The following is a 21123-nucleotide window of genomic DNA, read 5'->3' on the forward strand; positions in this document are numbered from 1 at the left end:
AACCGACAGTTGTCGGATATATGACGATATTTAATTGGCTGAAATTAACGGTAAGATTTAAATTGTAAACCGATTTCGTAGAGGTCATGTTCTGCGCCTGCTATGCACTCGTTCATGCTTTTCTGATTGTGAACCCACTTTTCGTGTTCCCTCAACGATGTTACCAGGTAATTCCCGCGTCAATTGATGAGGGCGTGTCTGAGTTAGACAAACATACTTCGGCGTTAGGTTCATCACCAAGTAATAAGCTGCAAGCACACACATATATATGGCTTGAAGAGTTTTTTAAGGCTGCTTTACGTATTTTAAGTTTAATTTGAACAACTGGCTTTTTATAGATGACTGAGAAAGTAACTATAGTAGATGGAAATAGCCGATTCTGGGACAGGCGCAGGATCCAGGATCCGGCGGCCATCTTGGATGATGTCATCTAATCCGTATGCTAATCCATGCTAATCCGTATGCTAATCTATGCCAATCTATGCTAATCCATGCCAATCTATGCCAATCTATGCTAATCCGTATGCCAATCTATGCTTATCTGTATGCCAATCTATGCTAATTCGTATGCCAATCTATGCTAATTCTTATGCCAATCTATGCTAATCCATATGCCAATCTATGCTAATCCATATGTTAATCCATGCTAATCCATGCTAATCCATCCGCCATTTTGTATTTCTAGATATTTCCACAACTTCGAATCGTGACGTCACCGTTGCACGTTTCGTCACGGCCGCCATCTTGGATTCGAATATTTTTTTTTCGAACTTAAACTTTTCGAAATTCGATGTAATCATCAGCCGCCATCTTGTTTCGTCTGCTGGTGGCCGCCATCTTGTTTTCATCTGCTGGAGGCAGCCATCTTGTGACATCATATAGTTCTGTAGGTCGCCACCAGATAGCAGCAGGGATTATTTTATTTTTTTCTTTAACTAAAATATTTTCAGTGCCGAGGCTGGGATTCGATCCATGGGACGTGAAAACATCCAGGATGTCGTGGTTACGAGGCGGACGCCTTGACCACTAGACCACGAGACCAGTTGGGATATAGTGGAATAAATAATCTATATATGCTACGTACTGACGGCAAGTTTATGGTAAATGTGGGGGGAGGGTGTTTTTGCCTTCCTTAATGCATACCTAAGGCGCCACATTTGAAATTAAAATTATTAAACAGCCGCCATCTTTAATTCCAGCACAGACTACCAGATGGCGCTAAATACAAAAATTAGTTGCCAGATGCGCCGCCATCTTGGTTCTCAAGTTGGCTGGTAGATGTCGCTAGTATTAGGCGCAAAATTCAAAAATTAGTTGTCAGAGGCGCCGCCATCTTGGTTCTCAAGTTGGCTGGTAGATGGCGCCACCGTCGCCATATTTTAGTTCAATAAATCGATACCATATGATGCCACCGTCGCCATCTTTAGTTCCTAGTGTTGCTACCAGAGTGTGCCACCATAGCCATCTTTAATTCTTAAAGTTACCACTGGGTCGCGCCACCGTCGCCATCTTTAATTCTTAAATTTACTGCCCGATGGCGCCAAGTGTTATGTAGTCAGTCGAGACAGGTCGGGAACGAGTCGAGACAAGTCTAGACAGTCGAGACAAGTCGGGGGACAAGACGAGACAAGTCGGTAGCCTGTATTCACCAAGTTCTCCGTTGCCGTCACAGCCACCCGGGTATCTGACGAGTCCTAATTAATATACTCGTACACATCCTACCTCTATGACTTCTACAAACAGACTGACCATACCTAATCCAAAAGGACATGTATATATATTACACCCACATACAAAAATAAATTAACCATCGCTGAAACAAATTTCCCAACATTAATTACAAAAAAAAAGTCCGGTAAGTTACTGTATTTCGTCTATAATTTTATAAATTATGATAGAGTATTAATAAAATATTGGTGTTGTGTAGAGTCTCTCTCTTCTTCTCGTAGTGGCGGAAGACATCTCGAAGGTAGTGTTAGAATTTATGTATTAAAGAAATCACTCTAGCTGAGGAGGTTAATAACTTATAGTTACAACTTTTTAAAAATACTCTGAATTTAAAACAATTTTTAGTAAGAGGGACCATTAAACGGTTTGAAATTAAAGCACACAACTTAAATGTTAAACACATATTTATTTAAATCTTATTACAAACAGCAAGGGATAAGAAAAATCACTGATTTAAAAGAATTAATTAATGAGTAATAAAAGTACATAATATTCACACACTGCACATCATAGTAACAAAGTCAACATAGCCTATTTACATAAACCAGAGACCCAATACCTACATATTAAGCATAACTACAAGTTACATAGAGTATAATATACTCTGAAATACATATTAAAGAGAAAATTGATATAAATAATATTATACTTTGCTCAATAGTTCTAGAAGTAATGAACGTACAGCTACACGAGCAATCTCAACAGTTCTTTCATCACTAGTGTTTTCTGTGGAACATACTTGAGTGGTGTCTTCACTGATCGGACCTAGATGACTGAGATCTCGTGTTCGACTCTTGCGAGATGTAGGAAGGCGAAGCTGACGCCTGCGTTTATGCTGGACTGCTACTGATGTAGTAGGTGCTGGCGATGTGGGACTCATCTGGGTACAGCTAGATGATGTCTGGACTGACGAAGTCTGACCACATGCAGATGCTGGCGGTGACTGAATAGCTGGTTGGTTGAATGCATGTGCGAAAACCTCTTCAGGCGTTGCAGGGAGAACTGTATCGTCTCTCATCATATTCACACTACAATTTCCATAGCCCAGACAGTTGATAACTTCTAGAGGTGTATCTTGAGGTCCTGGGTTTAAAACCTGTTTCACGTGAAACACAGCGTCACAACTCTCCGAAAAATGTTTTAAAACACCGTCGATCCACTCACTATAAACAACAGTGCATAGCCCAGGTGTTACACCGGAGTATATCCTGTTCGGTTGAAAGTTAGACATCTTGGTTAACTACTTCTGCTTTAGGTCCTTACACCACCACAGTTTCAGCTCGACTGCCATCGCACGAGTCGAGGGTCGTATCTAAAAATATACGGTGATCAACCATCCAAGCCCTAAGCATGCTCGCATTGTGTCTTGAGATCGAACCTGGACATGTATTATTGCACGTGTACAATTTATTTAATTCTTTCAATGATGGACACTCATATTCTTCTTGTACATCTAATATTAGCACATGTTGCTTACAATAGTTAGTTAGCCACCGTTTCTGCTCTTTTCCTACAACCAATACAGGTCCGCTCAGATGACTTGCCAATATTTTGGGTATTGAAGCATAAGGAAAGAGTCCGTGTTCCCACTGTAAACCATGACATCAATTTATACCGCTAGGACCCCCCTCCAATCCAGTCACGTGTACCGTTGCTTCCGTTGTTGTCCCCCCGCCTTGCTGGCGGCCTCCAACATTCGAACGAGGTGATAAACCATCCAAGCCCTAAGCATGCTCGCATTGTGTCTTGAGATCGGACCCGGACACCAAGTTACATAGAGTATAATATACTCTGAAATACATAATAAAGAGAAAATTGATATAAATAACATTATACTTTGCTTAATAGTTCCAAAAGTAATGAACGCACTGCTTGACCAGTGACAAGTGTAACTAAATATTAAATATATTTTATATTTAATTTATATTACCTTTCGTGGAAATTAATTAATCATTCACTCTACGAAAAACAACTCAAGACAATATACCTGACCATCGAATTAAATACAGTACCTCTATGCCTTACATGAAAGTCTCATTATTCGATAATCTGAATAACCTATAAATCGTTCATGTACAAAGCCACACATACAGGCCAATTGTCTATGGACCATGCCATGACAATATCAGACGTATAGGCTAGAATTTTCAGAACCGCAGGACCTTCTTCGTCTTTAGATAATTACAGTCATTTAGACCATCATGAAATTTTATTACATACTAAAGTACCAAGCGACCTTGAAAAATATTTTAGTAACACCAAGAGGTTTTGAACTAGTAAATATTCAGTCACTACATATTTTACTACGCGCAATCAACAAAAAGGTAGAAAAAAATCAACGAAAAGGCAGCACAATCAAAAAACGCAGCACATTTGTAAACACCATCAACAAAAAGGAAGCACATTTTGGAAGCACCATAAACGTAAAGGCAGCACATTTTGGAAGCACAATCAATAAAGAGAGCAGATTTGGAAGCACCATCAATAAAAAGGAAGCACTTTTGGAAACACCATCAACAAAATGGAAGCACATTTTGGAAGCACCATCAACATAAAGGCAGCACATATTGGAAGCACAATCAATAAAGGCAACACATTTGGAAGCACCATCAACAAAGAGGAAGCACATTTTGGAAGCACCATCAAAAAAGCTGCACATTTTGGAAGCACAATCAAAAAGGCAGCACATTTTGGAAGCACAATCATAAAAGGCAGCACATTTGGAAGCACCATCAACAAAAGAAGGAAGCATATTTTGGAAGCACCATCAAAAAGGCAGCACATTTTGGAAGCACAATCAAAAAAGGCAGCACATTTGGAAGCACCATCAACAAAAGAAGGAAGCACATTTTGGAAACACCATCAAAAAGGCAGCACATTTGGAAACACAAGTTACGAGAACTAAGTCTTAGTTAGAAATCAGAATGGAAGAAATAAAAACATTAAATTTTTACTTTTAATATTTATTTTATTTCTTAAGATTATACAAATAGAAGTAAAATAAGACATTATTGTATGTAGCCAGCTTTCCTCAGTTCTTCGAGTATGAAGGATATTTCTTTATGCACGAATAGTTTCCTGCACAAAGCGAGCCATGTAGAAGTCTTAGCCGGTCAACCAATAAGTTTGGATCTTTCCACGATGTGTAATCAATCTCTTCTACCACCATCTCACTTGCTTGTTTATTATAAATACTTTTAATATCACAATCGTCCCAGTGATCATAATAAGCGTTATCAGATTTATTCATTATAACACGGCGTTTCCATCGTTTCGGTCTCAGGACACCGTTACATTCTTCGATCTTGTCAGCTTTAGGTGCTTCATCACAGTCTATGCTTTTGTCAACAGCCTCAGAGTCACTGTTACAATCACTGTAGAAGACATCCTCTTCACCCAGATTACCATATGAATTCGATATCGATGATGTCGAAGTGCCATTATCGACTTCATGCTTCCTTTTTAGGAGTCCATCATTTTTACGAAGTAAGAAAGATCTACTTGAATTCGGCTAGAATGTATTCTCACTTTTCACGTTAAGGATTCTTCCATTGTCTTCATTCTTCCATAAATCATCATCATCCTTCAATTTAAGTTCTTCGTCGAGATCGGAAGAGCCAAGAACATAATCTCTCTCAAGACAAGGAAAATTATTATCGTAATGCAGATCACTATTCCTTAGTCTAGTAGATCCATCGTTGTACTCTGGCTTGTACGCAGGCTTAACGTTACAATTTCTGTCAGGTCTTTTTAAGCTCTCTCTCCGCGTAAACGACTTGTTACATCGAACGCAACTTATCATATTGTGTAGTGGATTTTTTACACAGTCATTCTTCTGGTGTTGTCTTCCATTCTTTCTCAAGATAAATTCTTTGGTGCAAAACTTACACTTGTGTCCTTTCGATACAGCGACAGACACCGAATCAGGATTCATATTAGTTACTGTGACTAATGTTAGATACAAACAGACAGTTTTCCAATTGGAACCATTACTTAAATATATTTTTTTTAAATATTTCTTAAGTGAAGGTTAAGTTATCTCATGCAAAGGTATTTGTTGTAAGTAGTTCTGCTTTTCAACAACAGATGACACCACGTATTGCTTGCAGGTAAATAATATTTCTTTCTTTCATGCGGGATGCAGGATTCTCACTAACGATCGCAATGGAGGGATGGCATCGCTAGACTCCAAGGAGAAGGTAGTTTGTTCTTCCAGTTAGTTACACTTGTCACTGGTCAAGCAGTGCGTTCATTGCTTCTGGAACTATTAAGCAAATTATAATGTTATTTATATCAATTTTCTCTTTATTATGTATTTCAGAGTATATTATACTCTATGTAACTTGGATGTCCAGGTCCGTCTCAAGACACAATGCGAGCATGCTAAGTGCTTGGATGGTTTATCACCTCGTTCAAATGTTGGAGGCTGCCAGCAAGGCGGGGGGACAACAACGGAAGCAACGGTACACGTGATTGGACTGGAGGGGGGTACTAGCGGTATAAATTGAGGTCAACACCCTAGACACAGCAGTCAACACATAGTCGTGTGGGTATAGAGCTGTTGCTACAAATTCAAGCAAATGCTGTTTGATCCAACTGCAAAGTACGCGGAAGTAACGCCAGGATTCCGCCGTGTGCACTACGTCACCGAGGATGGTTACTTCAACTAGAGGTCTGCAAATTCGGTCATCACTGGACCAGTGATTGTGACGAGGAGGCTCCGGACATAATCGAGATATCCTGCAACAAAGTAGATTAAGTCGTCCATTATCTAAGACCTGGCAGTACATTACCGTGTTAGTCTCGTCTCGACCTCCTTGACGAAATGTGTAAACCTCCAAGGCTTCTCTAGTCAGTATGGATTTATTATCAAGGAACTTAGCATTGCAGATGAAGAAGGAAATGTAATAACATGTAACTTTCAACCTCCATTTGAATGGCGATATCTCACCAGGAAGCATCAAAAAACAAATGTCTGGCTCACTAGAAATTTTCATGGTTTACAGTGGGAACACGGACTCTTTCCTTATGCTTCAATACCCAACATATTGGCAAGTCATCTGAGCGGACCTGTATTGGTTGTAGGAATAGAGCAGAAACGGTGGCTATATAACTATTGTAAGCAACATGTGCTTATATTAGATGTACAAGAAGAATATGAGTGTCCATCATTGAAAGAATTAAATAAATTGTACACGTGCAATAATACATGTCCAGGTTCGATCTCAAGACACAATGCGAGCATGCTTAGGGCTTGGATGGTTGATCACCGTACATTTTTAGATACGACCCTCGACTCGTGCGATGGCAGTCGAGCTGAAACTGTGGTGGTGTAAGGACCTACAGCAGAAGTAGTTAACCAAGATGTCTAACTTTCAACCGAACAGGATATACTCCAGTGTAACACCTGGGCTATGCACTGTTGATTATAGTGAGTGGATCGACGGTGTTTTAAAACATTTTTCGGAGAGTTGTGATGCTGTGTTTCACGTGAAACAGGTTTTAAACCCAGGACTTCAAGATACACCTCTAGAAGTTATCAACTGTCTGGGCTATGGAAATTGTAGTGTGAATATGATGAGAGACGATACAGTTCTCCCTGCAACGCCTGAAGAGGTTTTCGTACATGCATTCAACCAACCAGCTATTCAGTCACCGCCAGCATCTGCATGTGGTCAGACTTCGTCAGTCCAGACATCATCTAGCTGTACCCAGATGAGTCCCACATCGCCAGCACCTACTACATCAGTAGCAGTCCAGCATAAACGCAGGCGTCAGCTTCGCCTTCCTACATCTCGCAAGAGTCGAACACGAGATCTCAGTCATCTAGGTCCGATCAGTGAAGACACCACTCAAGTATGTTCCACAGAAAACACTAGTGATGAAAGAACTGTTGAGATTGCTCGTGTAGCTGTACGTTCATTACTTCTGGAACTATTGAGCAAAGTATAATATTATTTATATCAATTTTCTCTTTAATATGTATTTCAGAGTATATTATAGTCTATGTAACTTGTAGTTATGCTTAATATGTAGGTATTGGGTCTCTGGATTATGTAAATAGGTTATGTTAACTTTGTCACTATGATGTGCAGTGTATGAATATTATGTACTTTTATTTCTCATTATTTAATTCTTTTAAATTTTTGATTTTTCTTATCCCTTGCTGTTTGTAATAAGATTTAAATAAATATGTGTTTAACATTTAAGTTGTTTGCTTTAATTTCAAACCGTTTAATGGTCCCTCTTACTAAAAATTGTTTTAAATTCAGAGTATTTTTAAAAAGTTGTAACTATAAGTTATTAACCTCCTCAGCTAGAGTGATTGCTTTAATACATAAATTCTAACACTACCTTCGAGATGTCTTCCGCCACTACGAGAAGAAGAGAGAGACTCTACACAACACCAATATTTTATTAATACTCTATCATAATTTATAAAATTAAAGACGAAATACAGTATCTTACCGGACTTTTTTTTCTTGTAATTAATGTTGGGAAATTTGTTTCAGCGATGGCTTAATTTATTTTTGTATGTGGGTGTAATATATATACATGTCATTTTGGAGTAGGTATGGTCAGTCTGTTTGTAGAAGTCATAGAGGTAGGATGTGTACGAGTATATTAATTAGGACTCGTCAGATACCCGGGTGGCTGTGACGGCAACGGAGAACTTGGTGAATACAGGCTACCGACTTGTCTCGTCTTGTCCCCCGACTTGTCTCGACTGTCTAGACTTGTCTCGACTCGTTCCCGACCTGTCTCGACTGACTACATAACACTTGGCGCCATCCGGCAGTAAATTTAAGAATTAAAGATGGCGACGGTGGCGCGACCCAGCGGTAACTTTAAGAATTAAAGATGGCTATGGTGGCACACTCTGGTAGCAACACTAGGAACTAAAGATGGCGATGGTGGCGTCATCTGGTATCGATTATATGAACTAAAATATGGCGACGGTGGTGCCATCTACCAGCCAACTTGAGAACCAAGATGGCGGCGCCTCTGACAACTAATTTTTGAATTTGGCACGCGATACTAGCGACATCTACCAGCCAACTTGAGAACCAAGATGGCGGCGCCTCTGGCAACTAATTTTGAATTTTTGCGCACGATACTAGCGACATCTACCAGCCAACTTGAGAACCAAGATGGCGGCGCCTCTGACAAATAATTTTTGAATTTGGCGCGCGATACTAGCGACATCTACCAGCCAACTTGAGAACCAAGATGGCGGCGTCTCTGACAACTAATTTTTGAATTTAGCGTAATCTGGTAGTCTGTGCTGGAATTAAAGATGGCGGCTGTATGATAATTTAAATTTCAAATGTGGCGCTTTAGGTATGTATTAAGGAAGGCAAAAACACCCTCCCCCCATTTATCATAAACTTGCTGTTAGTACGTAGCATATATAGATTATTTATTCCACTATATCCCAACTGGTCTCGTGGTCTAGTGGTCAAGGCGTCCGCCTCGTAACCACGACATCCTGGATGTTTTCACGTCCCATGGATCGAATCCCAGCCTCGGCACCGAAAATATTTTAGTTAAAAAATATATATATATCCCTGCTGCTATCTGGTGGCGACCAACAGAACTATATGACGTCACATGATGGCTGCCTCCAGCAGACGAAAACAAGATGGCGGCCACCAGCAGACGAAACAAGATGGCGGCTGATGATTACATCGAATTTCGAAAAGTTGAAATTAAAAAAAAAAATTCGAATCCAAGATGGCGGCCGTGACGAAACGTGCAACGGTGATGTCACGATTCGAAGTTGGTGGAAATTTCTAGAAATACAAAATGGTGGATGGATTAGCATGGATTAGCATGGATTAACATATGGATTAGCATACATTGGCATATGGATAGCATAGATTGGCATACGAATTAGCATAGATTGGCATACAGATTAGCATAGATTGGCATATGGATTAGCATAGATTGGCATAGATTGGCATGGATTAGCATAGATTGGCATATATTAGCATATATTAGCATACGGATTAGCATGGATTAGCATACGGATTAGATGACGTCATCCAAGATGGCCGCCGGATCCTGGATCCTGCGCCTGTCCCAGAATCGGCTATTTCCATCTACTAACTATTTAATGTAAAATGTTAAGCGTCTGGATAACGTTTAATTGAACAAGTTCTATAATCACCGGATAAATCGACGCTTATCTAAAATGATTTCAAATTGAAAAAATTGTGTGATAACAAGACACAAAAATTAATGGAAATAAGGTAGTAGTTCTCCTCAGTTATTTCAATGAAATCGTTTTACTACAGCGACCAGTTTTGCGGTGGTGTAGAAATTCGTTCAGTTCAATATTATCCAAACCTTAGTGTTCCAGCTAAAAATATTACTCTATTATTGCAACAAACCAGTTGTTCATCTCCAAATACAAACGAATGTATCATAGAACACGTTTACAACTATTTGTTGTTTTTCTTTGTAAGTTCGATTAGTGATTTTTAGTCATTAAAAATGTGTCTAATAGCCTTGAAATAATGTATGGAATATGCATTTGATTCACAACGAAAATGATGTTTAGGCTAGATTTTATAGAAGCGTGTTAAGTGTGTGCTTGTTGGCGTTCTCGCTAGAGGCGATTTTGATATATGTTTGTTTGAAAGTATAATTTGACCGTTTAAATGAATCTGGCTTGGAGTACCTTAGGAAAAATCACGAATATGTTTGAGGTTCAAAAGCGTGAGATATTTCACACGTTTTATAAGCTCAGGAATGAGTAAGCAAAGCAATAAGGGTGACGCAGGTACGCTTATCAGATTTCGCACCGCCTCTACAAGAAAGGCACTGAACTAGCACGCGGGTTCCCTTCATGCTGAAAGTGGCCAGTGGTGACAGTATCGTTTTATTTCAAGCGACACAAAACAAAGGTTCGTTGGTTTAACGTACCAATAAAAATCTGATGTTCATTGTATGAAAAATTTCATAATGGCCTTTTTAACAATTTAACACGATCATAAATACGATGTAGTGGGCGTTAGAGAAATTGGCATACATACAAGGCACGGCATCAAAAGTTCAGAATCTGTTCTATGACATTTTTCGCCTCATTACTTGACGAAAGTTTTGCACAGTTAAATGACCCTTGTCAGTAAATAACGAATTATTTGACATTCCCTTAAGGACTGTAAACCAATGAACATCAACTAAGAAAACAGCTGATCAAATCACTTGTGTCCCGGCGAGAAGGCTAGAAGTGGCAGTAGCCAATGACACCGACTTTATTCTGCGCATTCCAGCAGGTCTGTATCCTTGTCAAGCTCTGCGCGTCTGTGGGGTCCGAGCCCTGACGTCACTCTCCGGGCATCGCGGCCAGCGAGGGAGTCCGGGGTGTCAGCAAGGAGGAAGAGAGGGCAGGCGGTGACTGGGTCAGGCCTGGCTGTCCCGCTAGACCCACCGAGCCCATAAGGCCGCGCGTCGCAGAGTACACGGGCGAGCAGAAGCGGAACTGCGCTGAGGAAAACACAACACAACACTTCTGTAGTAGTTCTGCAAGCTAGCAGTTTCTAGTCTTTCAGTTACAGCTGCAGGAGGATCCGTACAGAAGAACTTAAAGCCTCGCTTATTGTATTTTTCCATTGTTTTCCTATAATTCTAACTTTGAATTTTTTATCTTAATTTATGACATGTCAAGGCATTAATATATCCCCCTGACCTATAACTTGTTGCAACCGCATATTTTATAACAGGACCTAGTCTGCAAGCGCCTCGAGAAAATAACTCATTACTTCACGCGGGCGACCACAGCTGCAATGCTAATCGTATCAGCTCACAAGTGTTGACTTCAACAAGCAGCCAAAGCTAAGCGGTGTAGGGGCGTGCGTATTTCGCGAAAAAATTCCCAGATTAGATTAAAAGTTAACCCTTTGTAGCATCGTCAGTGTTTCGTGATTGGGTAGATGTCGGTTGTTACTACACCAATTTCAGTAATTCAGTGCGGAAGCAAATGCGTCCTGAATTGCCAGGTCATATATGTCAACAACTTCTTTCGCAGACGACCGCCAATTACGAGATATAAACCGCTGGTGCGGGTATACCTTGTTGCAGTCTAATAGGCGTTCGGATATTATCGCAAAAAATTACCAACCCTAACTATACCACGTCAAAGCAAGCGGTATCAAAATATTTGAAATTAGAAAATAGAGAGGCATAATCCCCCTTAACAAACCATCCGAGAGTTTCAGGAACAGTTGTATGGTACCAACAACCCACCAGTACAGCCATGATTGTGTCGAGTATTCGTTTCAAACCAGATTAGACCCAATATGCCTATATATACTCCAGCATTTTAGGGCCGGTTTTACCAGTCGAGTTGAAAATCCCGATAATGTTATCGAGATAAAAAGTTAATCTTCCATTTCTATCTCGATAAAGTTATATGTGTTTCACCACATATTATCTTTCTCTGAGAAAATCGAGATAAGTTTAACTCGATCTTCTGAAATTATCGCGATTTTCTGTTTGTAAACACCGTTCGTTATCAAAGTTTGGCTAGAAATTTCGTAGGCTACTATGGCGAGCCAAGGCTGTAATTTGTCAAAGAAGCAGAGAAATAAAAATACATCGCAGCAGGAGAAATACATTCTTTTAGATTTAGTAACTGAACATTTCAATATCATTGAAAATAAAAAAACAGATGGTGTTTCACAGCAACAAAAAATGAAGCAGTGGCAAATACTTGCAGATACTTTCAACTGTATGTCTGGAGAACATCACAGGACTGCAGAAAATTTGAAAGCGGTGTGGGAGAATCTCAAAAAGCACACGCGAAAGACTTCTGCTGATCAACGAGTTCAAGTATTAACTGGAACAGGTAATATATTTTTGTCTGTATATCCTGGTACATTATATTTCGGTACAGCAATCAATATTGTATGCATTTTTATCCATAATTCAATTTTACGAATTGTAAACATGTGCAATATCAATTTTTTTAGTTACTTGAATTAATTGTAATATATTAAAGAGGTATCTTGGGTGGAGTTGGAATCAGAACTATAGCATTTGCACTGTAAAGAAGACACTTCGCACTGTACCACCAGTGGATATGAAATATACACCACATAACTAAATTAATTCTGTATTTTTTCAGGTGGAGGTCCTTCAAAAACAGTTAGTAAGGATCCCATTTGTGAGAGAGTGCAGAGCCTAATCAAACCAACTATCGATGGTGCCAAGAATCCCTTCGATTCAGATTCAGATGCAATAACATTACCATTTGATGCATCAAATAGGCCTACTGATGAGGATGACAGCATTCAACTGGATGTCGGAGCAGAAGTGGATGTTTCTTTCGTGGAGACGGCAGAGATAGTTAGTAGGCCTACACTTTATTTTGAGAAAACCTAATGGATGTGTCACTGTGCATTGTTATGCTTATTAATCATGTATAGTTATAGCCTATGCACTGTGTTAACTTTATTTCTCTCACATAATGTTAAAATTTAATTTTTCCAGAGGTAACTCTTCCAAATGGCGACTGGGCGCATTATACTCCAGCCATGCTCAGCAGTCCTGTGTGTTCTGCCCTTCGACACTCCAATAACAACTCGGCTATCACAAACACAGTGCAGACCAATACTACTGATTCATGCAGTGCAAGTAGTAGAAAGGCAATGCCTCCTAGCAGTAGGGGAAATGCTTCAGTGCAATCTCCCTTTACTAGCAAGCGGCGACCAACCCCGGCTACCAAAGTGAACGAAGTAAGTGGTGTCAATGCAGCAAAAATCGAACTAATTGAACTTGCAAAAAAACATGCAATCGATGAAAAAGAGGTTATGAAAGAAATCTGGGAACTGCGGTTACAACAAGAACGAGAAAAAGTAAAGCAGGAAAAGCTGCAAACTAAACTTTTAACTTTACAAATCTTGAAAATAAAGAAAGAACTGGAACATTTGCAGTAATTTAATTGTTCTTATGTATTAAACATTTGCTCAACTATCATGACATAATTGTTATATATTACATGTATATTTACAAAGTGATATTCATTGTGTCTATTAACAAACAGTTTCAAGTACAAATGTTAAGAATTATATAAAAGATATTACATGTTCGCTTATGTCACATTCTTTTTTTTGATCTCAGCAGTTGTACAATGCAAATGTATTAAAATATTCCATACATCTTGCTATATGTAGTTATGTTCACCAGCAAATCTTCAAGTTGATGGCATCTCTGTGTTACATATAGATCAGTATGACCTACAACAAACTGAAAATACACAGAGTGATAAATAATCGTATCTTAAATAAGTATTAAAACACACACACATATATATAGGTATTTTATTATAGGTATATGTAAATTTCATTTACCTCCTGAAATAGTTTTCAATCAGTAAATGCCTGACACTGTCATATCTGGGCCTTCTGTTTGCATTTTCGTTGTTCTGCTGTACATTTCCTTCCTCAAGCAACTGTTGCCAAGGGAGGTGGAGATTGAGGTTAGGGTCGTCTGGAGGGAATTCTTCCCCAGTTTGTCGCAGGATATTATGCAGCACCCCAGTCGCTACAATGATGGCAAACGAATGTTCTAATGACACTCTCAATCCTAAAGATAAGACTGGGAAACGTCGCTTCCAGCAACCGAATGTTCGCTCTACAGGATTTCTTGACCTAATTTGCGACTCATTAAATAGGTGTTCCTGTGGACTTCTGGGATTATCTAATGGAGGCATTAGATATGACCTACAAGCATAGCCCGCATCAACAAGTAGTACAGAATCACCATACTCCCCTCTCTCAAAACATGCCCTTCTGTTGCTATTGTTGAATATGGTACTATCATGTGAGGAACCAGGCCATCGTGCAACAATATCTGTAATTTCCAATTTTGTATTACAAATTACTTGCACATTCACAGAGAAGTAACCTTTTCCGTTACGGTAGAATTCTGCATTGTGTCCACCTGCAACAAACATAAAGCAAGCTTGTATGTGGATTGCAATGTTTAATAAAAAGGTAGCATAAAATCAGTGTTTAAACCAACCTGGTGACTGGATTTTTACATGAGTGCAATCCATAGCACCAATAGCCCTGGGAAATTGAGCAATTGCATAGAAATCCCTTTGTGCTGAATTCAGTTCTTCCATCGTCTCTGGAAATTTAATGAACTGCGGTCGAAGAGATGCAATTGCGGAGCTAACCCTATGTATTATTCGTTGAGCTGTGGGTTTACTAAAGCCAGCATAATCCCCAATGGTTAGCTGGTTACAGCCTGTAGCATAAAATCGAAGTGTAGCCAGCAGTTGGTTCATTGGCGACACTGACATATTCCTGTGAAAGACGAAAAAAGTATTTTGAAGGTTGTAATATAATGTTCGTATAAATGAGTTTTATTTTACTTGTCTATGATTTCATATACATATTTATTATTCTACAGCAGGGGCGTATTCTCCATGAATGCAATGCATGCAGTGCATGCTCTAAATGAAACTAATATTTTATGGGCATTGTGGCATTGATCACTATCTCGCTGTTTAGTTCTGTAATTGTTTTCTGCTTAAGTTATTCCCTTTTCTTTATAGCTAATCTCGTTCCGTTCACGATTTGTGCGACGTGTGGCAAACAAATGCATTAGCGCTACCTATTGACTACAGCGTGAATGATACTTGTAATAGTTCCTCAGATTGTCGCGGTACGGCGCTGTGGTGTTCTCAACAGCCACTCTCCAGATGTGACGTCACTACCAACTCTCGCGAAGACGGGGTCGCATGCATGCACTAGTTGCTTCTGCATTCACTGATCAGTAACACAGCGCGGCCGCGAACGAGTCCATTTAGTGTCTGTTCAGTCGGTTTTTTTTTTTAAATTAAATGTTTGGGTTAGAATTATATAACATTCGTAGACACATTTAGTTGTAATTCAACTCTTAATTTTACTATTTTTCCTTTTCACTGCAATCTTAACGCGTGCGGCGTGGGTGCTTGTCGCAGCTTGTGTTAAGCTTATGTGTCACGTGGGAGGTTGCAGGTGCTTGAAGGTGACATTTTATTCAGCATGAACAGGAAGAGATTGTGTGATGGTTAGTGATTTAGTAATAAGTTTACAATTAAGTTTGTTGTAAAATTGTAGTTTTGCAAGATGATTAACTGTAAAAATGACGTCGTAGAGACTATTTTTAATAAACCTTTTCAATCATGTTCATTTGATGAAAAGTTAGAAATCGTTAAAAACGGGCGCCCGACGCCAGCGCTTAGCAATCTAAAAACAGATAACAAAACTAAAAATTTTGTACGGACATTTAATCCTGAGCTTTATAACAAAATTTTGTGGTTATGTGGCAGTGAAACATTAATAAAACTCTTCTGTTGGCCATGACCGCAGAGCCGAGTTCCATTATAAGTAAATACATGGTGAGTGACAATTTGATATCTTTGTTAATTCTTCTCTCTAAGTTTATCACAAAAAATTTAATGTTGTTACCAGTTTTATGTTTAATTATTTTTTTTAATAAAAACTGCCTAAACAGCACCATTTTGCTCCCTGAAAACCAAAATTTTCCGGGAGAGGGCCCCCGGATCTCCCCTTCTTCCGAGGGGGGGGGGGGGGTTTGATGTATTCTATATTGCATGCGTTACCAAATTTGTCAGGATACGCCCCTGTTCTACAGAAACAATTAACATTAGGAAATAATATTAATATAAACTTACTTTTCGGGAAACTGTAGTTGATTTTCTATAAGTTCCAAAACAAACATAGTCGACTGTTTTGAAAAGCGAAAATGTATTTTAAAGTCTTCTTCATCATACATTTCAAAATAATCGCTTCTATCTCGCATCCATCGTGGCCGACGAACAATGGCATCTTCTTCATCACTTTCATCTTCAAAAATCAAATTGTACATGCCTCGAGCCATTACAATTTTTAAAATCTCCTCTCGTCACTTCGTTTTACAATATTATCTTGATAATAAGACTTTAACCACGAAAATCGGTGGTTAAAATATTTTATCTCGATAACACTAAAATATCGAGATATTCGTTCTGGTGAAACGGGATATTCAGTTAATCTGGATAATTCATTACTTTATCGAGATAATCCATTACTTTATCGAGATAATCTCGCTTGGTGAAACCGGCCCTTAGTGTGCTCATTAATCGACGATAAGGTCACGTCCTTTGGGGGGTTACAAGTGTTTGAGCAATCACTTCATCTCCTTGTTTATAACTGTTTCAGGGCCACCAAGTTCGTGTCAAGAGCGCTGCAGTCCAACCATTAACGTGAAGCAGATCTTTAATATTATGTTCTCCAAGTCTACATTGCTACCCAATGAATCCGCGAAATAACCGTTGCTGTAGTAACAGGTTTACAAGGTGTAGAGACCCCGCAAAATTGGCATTTTTATCAGTATAGAGGCTGGGAAGAATACCCTTACACACGTTACGTTCTCATTGAAACATAGTAGTTTGGCAAGTCCTGGAAGAACGTGAAACCAAATAACAACGTTAAAAAATTCAAATGTCCCAATCAGTTTAATTCAGCCAGATGGTAAAATGCAGCAGACAGGCGCTGGATCCCGACTTATGTGTATACAATTGTGTGGAGTTCCTCCTGATACCAAAAAGTAAAACGAATTTTCAAGATCTTTATTTCAGCGCCAGAAACATAACGTTCTATACACAAGGACATTCCAAACCATAGTTTATTACAGTTTTATGTACAAACCACCCATTAATTAACTGTTCCTATGTTAGCAGTACATACGAGTTTTTACATGCGGAAGATTGATGACACAAATATAGTTTTTTCTCTAATTTCATGATTATAAATAATTAGAGACTGGAAAAATTCGCGTAGTCATTTCGTGATAAGCTACAATTCAAACACATATAACTTTGTGCTGGTTCTGCAATTGGCTCACAGTTTATCTGGAGATTTCAGGGCCAATCAGAAACTCTCAACCAAAACACTAAAGAATTGCAGGATACCCTGTTGACACGTTCTCACGTGTGAGCAGGCAATGGCCGTGTGATATCTACGTGAGTAGGCAGAGGATTGTGGAGTCCATATTGAAAAGTCAATGAACAGCCACAAGATTGTGTCAACACTTTGCTCTCTCTTTGTAACCGACTCAGGGTCTTCCATGAGAACTGGAGTACAGTCATCAAAGCAAAATATATGTAAAAGTACTTCAAGAGTCTACTTTGTTACCAAATGAGTTCAATAAACCCTTTGGCCTTTATCACTCGTTTATTGACACCGTGGGACTGCGGGAAAAACCGCGCTGCACGGGAATAACAAATCTGTACTTTTACAAAAGTTTCCTTTGGAAACCCGTTATTATGAAATAGTTCATAATACTACAAGAAAGATAAAATAACTTTTGTACAAAAAATAGCTATAGTTATTTTTGCATATATTTAAAAGTTTTTCGATTTAAAAATGAGAAGTTCTTACAAAAATAGGCTGAAAATATATATATTTCAATTGATGATCCGTTCAATATCTATTATTTTAAAACTTTTTTGGTTTCTTTTGCATATTAATGTGCGAGACAATATTGCAAGCTATTCAGGGAACTTGTTATGAATAACTTTAAATATTGGACTTACTGGGACAACACAAAGCATAAATACCCGTGTAAGAATATGAATCGAGTATCTCTGAAATTTTTTTATAGTGTACAGTTTTATTTATGTAAATGTAAAAATGTAGAAATATATATAATTTTAAATATATATTTCTGTTCCATTTACAAAAAAATACTACAATGTGCTTAATATATGGCAAGGGTTGGGTCTACCGTCTAGCAAGTGTAATACAAGGACACTTGTAGTAAACATCAAGATTCCAAATGTTGCCTGCCTCATTTACCATGTTGCCAGCTGATCGATCATATTGTTGGAGCCATGAGGGACAGTGACCAGGGATGCTGTGCCCGCGGACGAGAGAGGAATAGCCGCGCGCACCTGGTAGAATTACCATCACTACCTAGAGCCATGCAGGAAAGTGACCAGGGGTGCTGAGCCCGCGGACGGTGGATGAATAGCGACGCGCACCTGGTAGTTGCACCAGCACTGCCTCGAGACATGCGGGAACCTGACCAGGGGTGCTGTGTTCCGGATGGGGGAGGACTAACTGCGGGCTCCTGGTAGGTGCAACAGCACTGCCTGGAGCCATGCGGGACAGTGACCAGGGGTGCTGTCCCCACCGGATGGGGGAGGACTAGCCACGGGCTCCTGGTAGGTGCACCAGCACTGCCTGGAGCCATGCGGGACATTATGAGGGGTGCCTTGTCCGCTGACAGGGGAGGAGTAACCGTGCGTACCTGGTGGTTGCTCCAGCACTGCCTGGAGCTATGTGGGACAGTACCAGTAGTGCTGTGCCCATTGACGGGGGAGGAATTAACGCGCGTACCTGGTTGGTGGTCCAGCACTGCCTGGAGTAATGCTGGACTGTGACGAGTGCTGCCTTGACCATTGACGGGGGAGGAGTAATCGCGCGCACCTCTTAGGTGCTCCAGCACTGCCTAGAGCCAATTCGTACAATGACGAGTGGTGCCTTGCCCGTTGACAGGGTAAGTAGTAACCGCGCGTACCTGGTTGGTGCTCCAGCACTGCCTGGAGCCATTAGGGACAGTTACCAGGGGTGCTGTTCCGCTGATGAGGGAGGAGTAACCGCGCGCACCTGGTAGGTGTTCCAGCACTGTTTGGAGCCATAAGGCACTTTGACGAGGGGTGTCTTGTTCTTTTCGGGGAAATGATTAACCTCGCGCACGTTTTAGGTGCTCCAGTACTGCCTGGAGCCATGCAGGGTGGCCGGGTCCGAAACTACTGCACTCCTTCGTTCCTTATTTTCTGAGTAGAATGTTTTGCCAATATAATACGGTAACAAGGATAATTCAAAACTTTTAAAATAATCGATCGAATAATTCTATTTTGAAAGAAAATGGGTTGTTAAATAAAGAATAACAACTTATCTTAAACTCTTTTACATATTTAAATTAGGCTCACGAGGCCAAGTTGTAATACATTTTCTCGGCTTTCGAGGTTTAGAGGTTTCGAGGTTTCGAGGTAAAGTTTCCCGACATTACGCTCTTCATTGAAGTGAGCATCTTCAGTAGAGACTGGGAAATTTCTTGAATTCATCAGGTTTTAGGCTAAAAATAACTTTCCTGTATTACCTCAACACACACTTGCTTTTCTGTTGGTTAATTTACTACTGCAAAACATTTCCTTCTTTTGAGTTGGCTGAACTGATTCGTACTCTTTAATGCTAGCTGGTTGTTAACTGGCCTGGAGTCGCAAGGGGAAGTGTCGACACAATTGCGGGACAATCATCAAAGAAATACATTGGCATGATTTTTGCATTTTACTTTGTGACCTAATGACCCGTTATCTAACCTTCATGATTGAGAATCCATGCTCTGCAGAGCAAAACGTGGGTATACATAGGTGTAGCTAGTTCAACGCACACAGTTGACGAAAAGAGAGGCAAGACACATGCGAGACACACACGTTTTCTGCCATATATTAGAAACACATAACTTAGAAACACAAGATAATATTTTCTAAGTTGCTTGATTCCAAGTTATGTTTCGGAATTGTGTTTTTCTATGTTACGTTTATAAGTTATGACAGTTCTAGTTTGGTTGTTTCTAATTTAAAATAGTTATAAGTTATGATTTTCTAAGTTACAGCGTTTCTAAGTTTTATGTTTCTATGTAAAGACAATTCTAAGTGTTGTGTGTTTGTTTCATAATGGGTAGTTATGACTGTTCTAAGTATAGTGTTTGTAAGTAATGTGTGTACCCCGACAGACGCGGAGGACAGGTGCCTGCTCGCCGGCCCTGGGCCAGGTAACTGCGGGCAGGCAGCACGCGCTGGACGGAGGCGTGAGTAACCAGGCGTGTGTGTGTGCTTGTGTCCGCAGGCGGCGACGGGACTGGCCAAGCCCACCAAGTACCACTACTACCCGCACAACGAGCACATCTATCTGCTGCCCGAGTGCGCGGTTCAGCAGGTGAGTCTCGCCCTCCTCACGTGGATCTTCCTCTCTGCTTTGCTTTTCCAATACATTACTTTGTCTTTTCCTCTGCCACTTACCGGTGCGGCAAGACGAGACCATGATTCATCAGAGCGTAACGAAAAGTGCAACGCTCAGGAGCAGGGTAGTCGGTGGTAAACGGGAAAGGAGGATATAACTAAATAGCGAAATAAGGAACTAAGCAGAATGTCTCACAATTGAGGGATTCTGTGCAGTGTTTGTGTCGACGTTTTTGTTAAGATAATTGTGAACCTACAGTGCGTTTGCATTGGTTCTTTCACTAGGATAGTCCTTGGAAACTCATTTGCCAACGATTCACTAGCACAACTGCAAGGCAGAACTTTGTACCATTTGCTAATTTGCAAAG

The 21123-nt window shown here is 39.9% G+C and overlaps 1 protein-coding gene across 1 annotated transcript in view; it reads left to right on the forward strand.

Annotated features, from left to right (window-relative positions):
- LOC134527189 (uncharacterized) overlaps positions 1-21123 on the forward strand; it is a 524754-nt gene that overhangs the window by 352890 nt on the left and 150741 nt on the right. Inside the window, exon 2 of the mRNA XM_063359637.1 lies at positions 20643-20732. Within this exon, the coding sequence (XP_063215707.1) occupies positions 20643-20732 (90 nt within the window). The remainder of the gene's footprint in view (positions 1-20642; positions 20733-21123) is intronic.

Source organism: Bacillus rossius, chromosome 1 (assembly GCF_032445375.1).
Source record: "Bacillus rossius redtenbacheri isolate Brsri chromosome 1, Brsri_v3, whole genome shotgun sequence".
In the NCBI taxonomy this organism is placed as follows: Eukaryota; Metazoa; Arthropoda; class Insecta; order Phasmatodea; family Bacillidae; genus Bacillus; species Bacillus rossius.